Below are 12,722 nucleotides of genomic sequence, written 5' to 3'. Positions count from 1 at the left end.
TGACGTTTGCCCAACCGACGGGTGGAGGCTGTTAGCGAGGCGCGTGAGGGCACCTCCCCCTCCCCACTCGCTGATTGGCGGAGAACCCCTGGGGGCCTCGCGCGCGTGGGGCCTGTCGGGCCGAGACTCCTGGAGCCAGGGGTGGGGGAGGGGCAGACGGCGTGAAATGGGGGGGTCAGGCCAGGGGGGACGGAAAATCAGCCAGGGGAGGGGGAGGGGCAGACGGCGTGAAATGGGGGGGTCGGGGGGGGATGGAAAACTGTAGCTGGGAATCCCTCTCAGCGAGGGGGGCGGGAGCCGGTTCGATCCCCCGCCGCAATGATCCGTTTCGAAGGAGTCCGGCCTCCTCCAGCCTGAGCCAGGTTCTGTCTCGCTGAGAGGCGTGTTCAAGGCCAGGTGGGGCCGTGTGTGTCTCCGCTATTTGGGCAGTGACCCCTGCTGGCTAAGTGAGGCAGTGCCCCCCGGTTATTCACCGACAGAGGAGAGGCTATTTCCTCCCGCTTTGCTTGGCTCAACTCCTCCTTTACATCACCAGCTGCCTTTTCTGTGGCACTCAGCTCCGCCTCCTGTGGTGCCACCCTGGGACTTCCTTTTCCTATCTGCAGACTGCCGGTAGCTCCTGCACGGCTGACTTCCTCTTCTGACTCTGCCCGTGGCTCTCAGACTCATCTCCAGTCCCGCTCCTAAAGGTACCGTGTCAGCCTGAGCGAATTCTCTTGCCCTACGTCTAGTAGTGGCCTGCAGGTTTGTCTACCTCTGTTGGTTCCATCATGCTGACAGGGATGGGAATCGATTCTTTATCCTCCTCTGACACATCTTCTCTCTTTTCTAATTCTTTCCAACAGCTGATCACGGTCTGATCTATAGCCCTCCAGCGACTTTAAGCTGGCATCCAAATTTTGCTGGGCTTCCCTGAGTAGCCCTACTTTTTTATTCAATTTCTTTCCCAGCGAACTACAAGCCACGAGCAGGCATTCACAACTATTCCCTTTACCAGTTTAGCCCTTTTCTTTTTCTGCTCTGTTTCTACATCAAATACTTCACTTACAAAACCCCATGGGTTACCATGCTCAGAAATCCTCTCGCTATTTCTCAGCTGTTCTAAACCTCCCCCCCCCCTTAGATGATCGTATCACTTTAAATAATATTATTTTAACAACACAATTACTTTATAATATTACTTTTTATCTTGCAGTATTATATTCAAAAACCTTAAAATTAAACTTCTAAGTCAAAACCACAACACAACACGAGAAATACTGGGACTGCTGCCAAGCTGCAGTCACAGGAAATTAGGTTTCTGTTTTCTTAAGAGAGTGGGGGAGACACACAATTTGTAAGTCTCTGTAACTTTAACCATTTACTTATGCCTCAGGTGAGATTTCTAGGGGTCTAAGGATGCCTGGAATTCCTGAAAATTCCTGTCACACGCTCATTGAGTCTCCTGGCTAGTTGAAGATGAAGAGATCTAGAATAGATGATGAATGAAGCTCTTTTATATGACACAAGTGCCGGAAATCCTTCCTCTTATGCCCAAATTTCATTCCTCCCCCACAGAAATGTTAGGGTACACTTACCCCATAGGCTAATGTGTACATGCGTATTGTAAGAGAAAAGTGAGTAGGCCTAAAACTCTGGTCAAGCTAACTGTGTACGTGGTCAGAGGGCAGGAGAAGAGAGTGGAAAGTTCCAAGCAGAAAAATTTGTAATAGCCAATGTTGAGAAATATAACAGCCACAGCTAGTGTTAGGAAAGCTCGTAACCGCAAAAGAACAAACTGTGAATAACAGGACAAAGCTTGTTTTTGCTGTATTCCTAATAAGGAAAATGTATTCCTAATAAGGCGAAAAATTAATAAGGAACTGTGTGCAATTGATTGTGGTTTTGATCTATATAAGCTTCTGTGTTCCCTGTTTTGGGTTCGGCAGCTAGGCTGGCTGTGGTCCCCTGCATGCTTGTAATAAAGTGGGCCTCAGGCTGTTCTGAACCAAACACAACGCTTGGTTAACTTTCCACAACAGTATTGATGACAGGTATGTACACACTTGTGGTGTACTTGTTAAGTCTGTGGGTACAACTTTGAAAAACCCGCTATGCCATTCTTCGTTGTCTATTGGTCTGGGTAAAGGTCTTAAACGTAGGCATGGGTGCTTTTTCTATTTGTCTTTCACTTGTCTTTATTGAATTTCATCTCGTTCATTCAGCCTGCTTCTCCAATTTGTAAATGTTACCTTGAATTCTAATCCTGTCCTCCAATGTGCTTGCAACCCCTCGCAGCTGCTGTTATCTGCATATTTAGACAGCATGATCTCCAGTCCATTATCCAAGTAATTAGTGAAAATATTGAATATATCAGATCCAGGACTGGCCCCTGGGCACCCCATTGTATACATCCTCACAGTTGGACAGTGAACCACTAATGATTCCTGTCTGAGTACAGCCTTTCAACATTTTCACCCATTTTATAGCACTTGCATGTACACCACATTTCCCTAGTTCACGGTGAGAATGTCATGGGGGCCTGTGTCAAAAGCCTGACTAAAATCAAGATATGTCCTATCTACAGTGTCCCCTGGATCTATAAGTCCAGTACCCCTGTGAAAGTAGGAAATTAGATTGACTTGGCATTATTTGTTTTTGCAAATCCATGCTGGCTATAACTTATCGCCTTACTGTCCTCTAGGTGCTTACAAATTGATTGTATAATAATTTGTTCATTCAAGGTATCTAAGGAAGGCTTGACTTTATTTCCCGGTTCTCTTTGTTCCCCTTTTAAAAGATCGGTACTCTGTTTGCCCTTCTCCAGTCTTCACCGTTCTCCAGGTGTTCTCAAAGATAATTGCTAATGGTTCCCATATTGCCTCAGCTAATTCCTTGAGCACTCTAAAATGAATTTCATGGCTGACATTAATATATATAATGTATCTACATATTTTTAACCTGTTCTTTCCCTATTGTGGTTTCTGTTTCTTCCTCCTCTTGGTTAATAATAATTAAGACCCTACCTGAATCGCAGGATGATCTTCAAATAATTGCAGCTGAGTTGCAAAGAAGGCTTGGAAAATCGCAGAAAAGTAATAATGGACCTTTATTAATTGCCATAATTTGGAAAGGCCACAGCAGATCTATTTTCTTAATAAAAATCTGCTGGAATAATATAAACACTCAATTATTACATTACGCCTGTGAATTTTTTTGGTAACCAGACAATCTGGTGCAGCTACAGGGCCATAACTAGGGTGGGGTGAGTGGGGCAGCCGCCAAGGGCACAAAGCAGGGCTGGGGAGTAGAAAAATGGGGCAGAAAAATGAGGGCGGAAATTTGCATCACGGACCATGAAATCTGGTCTCTGCCTTCAGAGCTGGGCAGCCGGAGTGGAAAGTGCCCCCACAGTACAGAAGTAAGGATGGCAATTCTAAGCCACCCCTACTTCTCTGCCTTCAGAGCTGGGCACCGGCCAGCATCCACCGCTCTCTCGCCACCCAACTCCAGGCAGCGCTGCTGCCAGCATCAACTCAGGAGTAAGGGTGGGAATACCGCGCCCCCCGAATAGGCTTGCAACCCCCTTTTGGGTCTGGGCTCCTAGTTTGAGAAACGCTTGTGGAGAAATTACACTTTTTCGTGGGTTACTCACTACATAAATAGCAAATTTTGCGGGTGTATAACACATTCGCAAAGTTCACTATTTCTGCCATGACCAACCCTTAAAAATTGTATGATTCCCCCTTCCTGCCCCGTGATTTAAGTAGTACCTGACTTATTGCCTTCTATGTTCCTTGCTAGGTGTAACTTATTTTGTGAGTTAATCTTTCTGATTTTGTCCCCACATGTTCATGGTACTCACTGAGCGGGGGGGAAAACCAATAACAGAAAATGTGGAAGTGGCAGAAGTGCTAAACGACTTTTGTTTCAGTTTTCACCAAAAAGTTTAGTAGCAATTGGACATCTAACTTAATGAATGCCAATGAAAATGAGGTAGGGTCAGAGGCTAAAATAGGGAAAGAACAAGTTAAAAATTTACTTAGTTTAGACGTCTTCAAGTCACCAGGGCCTGATGCAATGCACCCTACAATGCAGAAGGAGCTGACTGAGGAGATATCTGAGCCATTAGCGATTATCTTCTAAAAGTCATGGAAGACGGGAGAGATTCCAGAGGACTGGAAAAGGGCAAATCTAGTGCCCATCTATAAAAAGGGGAGTAAGGACAACCCAGGGAATTTCAGACCAATCAGCTTCTTTTAATTCCCTGGAAAGATAATGGAACAAATAATTAAGCAATCAGTTAGCAAACACCTAGATGATGATAAGGTGATAAGTAACAGTCAGCATGGATTTGTCAAGAACAAATTGTGTCAAACCACCCTAATAGCTTTTTTTTGACGGGGTAACAAGCTTTTGGATAGAGGGGAAGCGGTAGACATGATATATCTTGACTTTAGTAAGGCTTTTGATACTGTCTTGCATGACCTTCTCATAAACAAACTAGAAAAATACAACTGAGATGGAACTACCATTAGGTGGGTGCATAGCTGGTTGGAAAACTGTCCCCAGAGAGTAGTTATCAGTCGTTCACAGTCAAGCTGGAAGGGCATATCGAGTGGGATCCCACTGGGATCAGTTCTGGGTCCGGTTCTGTTCAATATCTTCATCAATGATTTAGATAACGGCATAGCGAATACACTTACAAAGTTTGCGGATGACACCAAGCTGGGAGGGGTTGCAAATGCTTTGGAAGATAGGGTTAAAATTCAAAATGATCAGGACAAAATGGTCTGAAGTAAATAGGATGAAATTTAATAAGGACAAATGCAAAGTACTCCACTTAGGAAGGAACAATCAGTTGCACACACACAAAATGGGAAATGACTGCCTAGTGAGGAGTACTGTGGAAAGAGATCTGGGGGTCATAGTGGATCACAAGCTAAACGAGAGTCAACAGTGTAACACTGTTGTAAAAGAAGCAAACAACTTTCTGGGGTGTATTAGCAGGAGTGTTGTAAGCAAGACACAATAAGTAATTCTTCCGCTCTACTCTGTGCTGATTAGGCCTCATCTGGAGGATTGTGTCCAGTTCTGGGTGCCGCATTTCAGGAAAGATTTGGAGAAAGTTCAGAGAAGAGCAACAAAAATTATGAAAGGTCTAGCAAACATGACCTGTGAGGGAAGATTGAGAAACTTGGGTTGGTTTAGTCTGGAGAAGAGAAGACTGAGAGGGGACATGATAACGGTTTTCAAGTACATGAAAAGTTGTTACAAGGAGGAGGGAGAAAAATTGTTCTTATTAACCTCTGAGGCTAGGACAAGAGGCAATGGGCTTAAATTGCAGCAATGGTGGTTTAGGTTGGACATGAGGAAAAACTTCCTAACTGTCAGGGTGGTTAAGCACTGGAACAAATTGTCTAGGGAGGTTGTGAAATATCTGTCAGTGGAGATTTTTAAGAGCAGGTTGGATAAGACACCTGACAGGGATGGTCTAGATCAGGGGTTCTCAAACTGGGGGTCGGGACCCCTCAGAGGGTGTGAAGTTATTATGTGGGGGGGTCGTGAGCTGTCCGCCTCCACCCCAAACCCCACTTTGCCTCCAGCATTTATAATGGTGTTAAATATATAATGTTTTTAATTTATAAGGGGGGTCGCACTCAGAGGCTTGCTGTGTGAAAGGGGTCACCAGTACCAAAGTTTGAGAATCTCTGGTCTAGAACATACTTAGTCCTGCCATGAGTGCAGGGGATGGGACTAGATGACCTCGCGAGGTCCCTTCCAGTCCTATGATTCTATGCTTGTGCTGTTCTTTTGTACTCATCCATAGCAATCTGTCCATGATTCAAATTTTTGTAGGATTCCTTTTTATTGTCTGGTCAGGGAAGGAGGAGGATCCTGGGAACTACAGGCCAGTCAGCCTCACCTCAGTCCCTGGAAAAATCATGGAGCAGGTCCTCAAAGAATCAATCCTGAAGCACTTACATGAGAGGAAAGTGATCAGGAACAGTCAGCATGGGTTCACCAAGGGAAGGTCATGCCTGACTAATCTAATCGCCTTTTATGATGAGATTACTGGTTCTGTGGATGAAGGGAAAGCAGTGGATGTATTGTTTCTTGACTTTAGCAAAGCTTTTGACACGGTCTCCCACAGTATTCTTGTCAGCAAGTTAAGGAAGTATGGGCTGGATGAATGCACTATAAGGTGGGTAGAAAGCTGGCTAGATTGTCGGGCTCAACGGGTAGTGATCAATGGCTCCATGTCTAGTTGGCAGCCGGTGTCAAGTGGTGTGCCCCAGGGGTCGGTCCTGGGGCCGGTTTTGTTCAATATCTTCATAAATGATCTGGAGGATGGTGTGGATTGCACTCTCAGCAAATTTGCGGATGATACTAAACTGGGAGGAGTGGTAGATACGCTGGAGGGGAGGGATAGGATACAGAAGGACCTAGACAAATTGGAGGATTGGGCCAAAAGAAATCTGATGAGGTTCAATAAGGATAAGTGCAGGGTCCTGCACTTAGGATGGAAGAATCCAATGCACCGCTACAGACTAGGGACCGAATGGCTAGGCAGCAGTTCTGCAGAAAAGGACCTAGGGGTGACAGTGGACGAGAAGCTGGATATGAGTCAGCAGTGTGCCCTTGTTGCCAAGAAGGCCAATGGCATTTTGGGATGTATAAGTAGGGGCATAGCGAGCAGATCGAGGGACGTGATCGTTCCCCTCTATTCGACACTGGTGAGGCCTCATCTGGAGTACTGTGTCCAGTTTTGGGCCCCACACTACAAGAAGGATGTGGATAAATTGGAGAGAGTCCAGCGAAGGGCAACAAAAATGATTAGGGGTCTAGAGCACATGACTTATGAGGAGAGGCTGAGGGAGCTGGGATTGTTTAGTCTGCAGAAGAGAAGAATGAGGGGGGATTTGATAGCTGCTTTCAACTACCTGAAAGGGGGTTCCAAAGAGGATGGCTCTAGACTGTTCTCAATGGTAGCAGATGACAGAACGAGGAGTAATGGTCTCAAGTTGCAATGGGGGAGGTTTAGATTGGATATTAGGAAAAACTTTTTCACTAAGAGGGTGGTGAAACACTGGAATGCGTTACCTAGGGAGGTGGTAGAATCTCCTTCCTTAGAGGTTTTTAAGGTCAGGCTTGACAAAGCCCTGGCTGGGATGATTTAACTGGGAATTGGTCCTGCTTCGAGCAGGGGGTTGGACTAGATGACCTTCTGGGGTCCCTTCCAACCCTGATATTCTATGATTCTATGATTCTATGATTCATTAAAGAGCTTACTGACCAAATAAAGCAAAATACGCAAGCTAAGCTCAATATACTTAAACAGGTTACAGAATGTAATTTCTTACCCTGAATGTTATTTTAGGCAGGTTGCAAAGTTTCTGTGGTTCAGAGTTCCAGTTATATTTCTTTTCAGACTGGACCCCTGTCTCAGTGTGGACTCCCCCCTGCCTTCCCTTCAGATGGCTTTAGCAGTCTTTCTTCTTGAGGAGACAGGCCATGGAGAGGAGGCGTCTCGTTTGCCTTCCTCCCCACCCTTAAATAAGATTTACATAAAGCGGGAATCTTTTATTTCTCAAACTTGACCCCCCCTTCCCTTCCAGTGGAAAGTTACAAGAAGTCCTAGGTGTCATGGACTCACAGGTCATGCCCACTCTTGGCCCCATGCGGTCTCTGGGGGAAACCCCCTTCAGTGAGACAGCCCTTCTCAGGGGTCCACTCTCTCTCGGGGGGTTACCTCCTGAAGCCGCACCTCTCTGAACCTTAGCACACCTGTTTCTTGCCGTGGGCCCCCTCAGGGAGTCCACTTGCTCTAGACCCCCGGGGCCTCTACTCCCAGAGGGAATGATGCAACCCTGTTCTCTAGATCAGAGCGACTCTCAGCCAGAAGGGTTTATTGAGTGCCTGAACACAGCATAGGAAACTCTCAGGGCCCTCAGGCCTGGCCTTCCTCAGCACAGCACATCCAAGTCTCCCCTGCTTCCAGGTGGGCTCTGCCTGGTCTCTCTCTCTCCAGTCCCGAGCCCCCCTGCTTCCTGGCTGGGCATTTGATATCACCTGCCTTTTTGAAGTCTGTTGTCCTTATTTTCCTGCTCTAATGCCTTCCTTCTCTTAGAATCACAAAATCATCATTTCATGAACACTTTCACCCATATTGCTTTCCACCTTCCGTTTCTTAACTAACTCCTGCCTGTTAGTCGGAATCAACCCTAAAATGCCTGTCCCCCTGGTTACTACGTCCATCTTCTGAAGCAAACAGGTGTCCCCAACACATTCCAAGAACTTATTGGACACTTTGTTTGAATTCCTTTTGTACGGATGTCTGGGTAGTTAAAGTCCCATGTCTTTCCCCTGTTCCCCCATTACTAATTGTGTTTTGAATATTTCTTTTATTTGCATGACAGAGTCGAGAACATCAGTCTGCAGGGAAAGAGAGCCGCGGGGAATTGTGATGTGACGTTACTGTCCAGTTCTGACATGTCCCCTTCTTGCCCTGACAGGCTGCAACGTTACGTCCCATCCTTCCAGGGACCAGGGACGGGAAATGGCTGCCGTGGGGCCAGTTCAGGTAGGGATTATCGGGGAGTTACTGGTGGGCTCCTTTTGGCAGGAGAAGGGCAGTAAATACATAGGAGGTGGGTGCTTCTGTGGGTGGTCGGCAGGTGGGAGGGGGCAGGAAATACACAGGCTGGAGAAAGGGAGGGGGACAGGGTGTGACAAACCTGCTGGGATTTGTTTACAGTGGGGCCTAGATGCTAGCAACAGACCCATGGGGTTTGTGGGTGGAAATTCCCTAATTTGTCAAGCAGGAAACAGCCCCCTGGACTGGGCTGGGGAAATGTACCAGACTCCAGTACTGGAGTCTGAACTTAATAGCCAGAGGGTAACCTCCAGTGAGGCCCAGGGAAGACACCCCATCCCTTTCCATCCAACTGCTGGCACGGGGACGGGAGTTGGGATTCCTACCAGGGGGCTGGCTGTCCCTGGACTCTCCTGGGGGCTCTATGTCTTGTATCCACTTCTGGCTGGTAGGTGAGTGTTGACTGTGAAGACCGCGGCCATCTCTGTCTGGCTCTCTCTCTTTCTCCCCTCACCCTGATGCCTCCTGGCTGCTCTGATGGAGAGGGGGTCGGATCCTGCCTGCCTGCCTCCCAGAGCTTCCATGTGATTGGCCCTCCTCCCCTGTGAACGGAGGGGTTGTCACTGGGCAGCAGGTGCAGAGTGGGGGGCTCTTGCTCTTTCAGGGGCCGGTGACTTTCGAGGAGGTGGCTGTGTATTTCACTGAGGAAGAGTGGGCTCTGCTGGACCCCGCTCAGAGAGCCCTCTACGGAGACGTCATGCGGGAGAATTATGAGAACGTGACCTCGCTGGGTAAGGATTCCTGTCCCCTCGGTTCTTAGAAGGAGAAATGGAGAATTAAGGTTCACATTGCACCCTCAGTTTTTCCCTCTTTCAGCAACCCCCTGACAGGCCAATGACACACAGACTAGCACTCGACCCTCCCCGCTACAGAACGCTTTGGGAGCAGAGCACAGGCGCGGGACAGCACAAACGCTAACACCGTCTCTTTGCTAAGGCAAAACTTGGCGTTAGGTCCAATGTAGGGAACGGAAGCTGCCTACCCCTGGCCTGCACTCAGACACTGAGCCTACTGCGCACAATCCATCTCAGACTTCCATAATGTCACCAACCCTTTACCCTTCCAATGAGGATTCCTTCCGAGTCGTTGCCTTCACTTACCCCTTTCTGAGCCCCGGAGACCCCTAGCATGTACGGCACCAGCCTGCCGACAATCCTTGTGGCAAGAACATGCCCTTGTGCGCCTTTATTGACGCTACCTACACCACTCAGCACTGAAATGAGGAATACCTGTTCCTTACAGTTTCACGTGCACCTCTATTCATGGCACAGCTCTGCCCAGCTGCTCCCACTAGTCCCTCCACCATTCATTTAAAGCTGCAGCTGGCACAGTGCACGCTGCTGGAGTGAATGCGGAGAAATGCTGGTATTCAAATCTGAGGAACGTAAAACACACAGTGGCATGTTCTTAGTCCTTCCTTCTGTTGATCAATAAATTTTAAGGCTGGGGGAGACTTAGGTCATCTAGTCTGACCTCCTGTGTAATACAGGCCATGGAGTTTCATCCAGTTACCATTGTAGTGAGCTGAATTCCTTGTGTTTGACGAAAACATCTTCCAGAAAGGCATCCTGTCCTGACTTGAAGACTTCAAGAGATGGAAAATTTGCCCCTTCCTTGGGTAGTTTGGTAACCTTGGCACCACCCTTCCTGACCTATTCCCAATGATATTTTCCAGCTCCAGGGCTAGGGGGTAGGGGCGGAGTTAAGGTTACATTGCAGGGGTGGTGTGTAGTTTAATTCTTCATTTCCTGGTTTTCAGAGGTTTTATTTTTCACCACCATCCACATGCTGGAAGGGCACGAGGCAGCACTAGGCATCCTTAACTCTGCTTAATGTACTTTATGGGCCTTTAATTTCCTTGGTTTTCTGTTTAATGGACTTTTTTGCCACTGTAACTATGTCAACACTACAGTTTTTGCTGCAATTTATGTCAGGTGGGGATGCGATTTTTGACATCGCTAACTTACAGAGCAATGGCTCAGAGGTAGTTCCAGCACCTCTGGTGAAAGTCCCAAGGGGGTCTCTGTGACCCAACCCATCACAGGGAGGTCTGGTGAGGGGTAGGAAGGGAAGGTTTCAGGGAGTCAGAGATTGTAGCACTTCACTGAGGCACCGGACTACACAGCTGTTTTTATGGGCTAGCACCTACAGTGGAGCACCCATAGGGAGACACATCTCAAAGAACCATCGTTGATGCACAAGTTGAGTAACTTCTTCTTGTGCTGTTACCTGATCTCACTGGTCGTCTTTCCCCTGAGCAGGGTTTCCAGTTTCCAAACCCGATGTCATCTCTCAGCTGGAACGAGGGGAAGAGCCGTGGGCCCCAGATCTCCGGGGCTCAGAGGAAAGAGAGATCCTGAGAGGCAGCCGCTTGGGTGAGGGATGATTAAACCTACTCAGTGCTTGAAGGAAACAGCTGGGATTCCCAACAAAGACCTTGTGAGGTTTCTGGGTTCAGGATGGTCCCAGCAGGTGTCATATCCTCAGGGCAGATACTGTTCATGGCTCCCTACCCATCCTAACTCCTGGCAGTAGTTCCCTCCCCAAGCTCTCTTCTCCCTGGGGAGTGTATGTATGGGAACTGGATGCAGAATTGATCCCCTCCTCTCGCTTTGGGGAAGAATTGGGGGAAATTCAGTCCCTGGTTTTTCTCCATCTCCAGCTATTCTCTTGGTTTGTTCCCCCCTTTTCTCTTCTGGTTTCTGAGGTTTTTCTTTCTCTGTCCCAGCAGGTGATGGGATGGTGGGAGAGACCATGGAGCAAAATCCTCAGCAGGAAGAGGATCAAGTGGAACCACAGGGGACGTTATTGCAAAGATGCACAGGGAGTGTGTCCGGGAGTTGTGAGCAGGGAAAAGGCTCTCAGGGGCAGCACAGGCCGGAGAAGGGGCAGGGAAACCAGCCAGTGCAGACAGTTGGAATACCTGTTAATTATCGGGGAACTCACAAAGGCCTCAAGGAAACCATGTCCCAGCAGAGAATCCTGACGGGAGAGAGAAATAACACGGGCTTTGAGTGTGGGAAAAAGTTCAGGAGGCGCTCACACCTTATTACCCATCAGAGAATCCACACCAGAGTGAGACCCTATGGATGCTGTGAGTGCGGGAAAACCTTCACTGAGCGCTCAACCCTTATTCGCCATCAGAGCATCCACACCGGAGTGAGACCCTATGAATGCTGTGAGTGCGGGAAAGCCTTTGCTGAGAGCTCAAACCTTATTCGCCATCAGAGCATCCACACAGGGGAGAAACCCTATAAATGCTGTGAGTGCGGGAAAGCCTTTGCTCGGAGCTCACACCTTATTCGCCATCAGAGGATCCACACAGGGGAGAAACCCTATGACTGCTGTGAGTGCGGGAAAACCTTCACTCGGAGCTCACACCTTATTCGCCATCAGAGGATCCACACAGGGGAGAAACCTTATGAATGCTGTGAGTGCGGGAAAACCTTCGCTCAGAGCTCAGGCCTTATTACACATCAGAGGAGCCACACAGGAGAGAAACCCTATAAATGCTGTGAGTGCGGGAAAACCTTTGGTGGGAGCTCAGAGCTTATTACACATCAGAGGATCCACACAGGAGAGAAACCCTATAAATGCTGTGAGTGCGGGAAAACCTTCATTGATCGCTCACACCTTATTCGCCACCAGAGGATCCACACAGGAGAGAAACCCTATAAATGCTGTGAGTGCGGGAAAACCTTCACTCAGAGCTCAGGCCTTATTACACATCAGAGGAGGCACACAGGGGAGAAACCCTATAAATGCTGTGAGTGCGGGAAAACCTTCGCTCAGAGCTCAGGCCTTATTACACATCAGAGGATCCACACAGGGGAGAAACCCTATGAATGCTGTGAGTGCGGGAAAACCTTTGCTGGGAGATCAGGACTTATTATACATCAGAGGATCCACACAGGAGAGAAACCCTATAAATGCTGTGAATGCGGGAAAACATTTGCTGGGAGATCAGGCCTTATTACACATCAGAGGAGTCACACAGGAGAGAAACCCTATGAATGCTGTGAGTGCGGGAAAACCTTCGCTGGGAGATCAGGCCTTATTACACATCAGAGGAGCCACACAGGAGAGA

At 48.0% G+C, this 12,722-nt stretch overlaps 1 protein-coding gene across 1 annotated transcript in view; it reads left to right on the top strand.

Annotated features, from left to right (window-relative positions):
- Nucleotides 1–1,975: 1,975 nt before the first annotated feature.
- The window catches only part of LOC141978826 (uncharacterized), a 39,678-nt gene continuing 28,931 nt past the window's right edge, over nt 1,976–12,722 (top strand). The window contains 5 exon segments of the mRNA XM_074941155.1: nt 1,976–2,033; nt 8,496–8,563; nt 9,240–9,366; nt 10,897–11,010; nt 11,367–12,721. Of these exon segments, the coding sequence (XP_074797256.1) occupies nt 2,027–2,033; nt 8,496–8,563; nt 9,240–9,366; nt 10,897–11,010; nt 11,367–12,721 (1,671 nt within the window). The 5' untranslated portion in view covers nt 1,976–2,026.

Source organism: Natator depressus, chromosome 28, assembly GCF_965152275.1.
Source record: "Natator depressus isolate rNatDep1 chromosome 28, rNatDep2.hap1, whole genome shotgun sequence".
NCBI lineage: Eukaryota > Metazoa > Chordata > Testudines > Cheloniidae > Natator > Natator depressus.
Note: the sequence above shows the minus strand (reverse complement) of the source record. Positions and strands in the feature narration are given on the sequence as shown.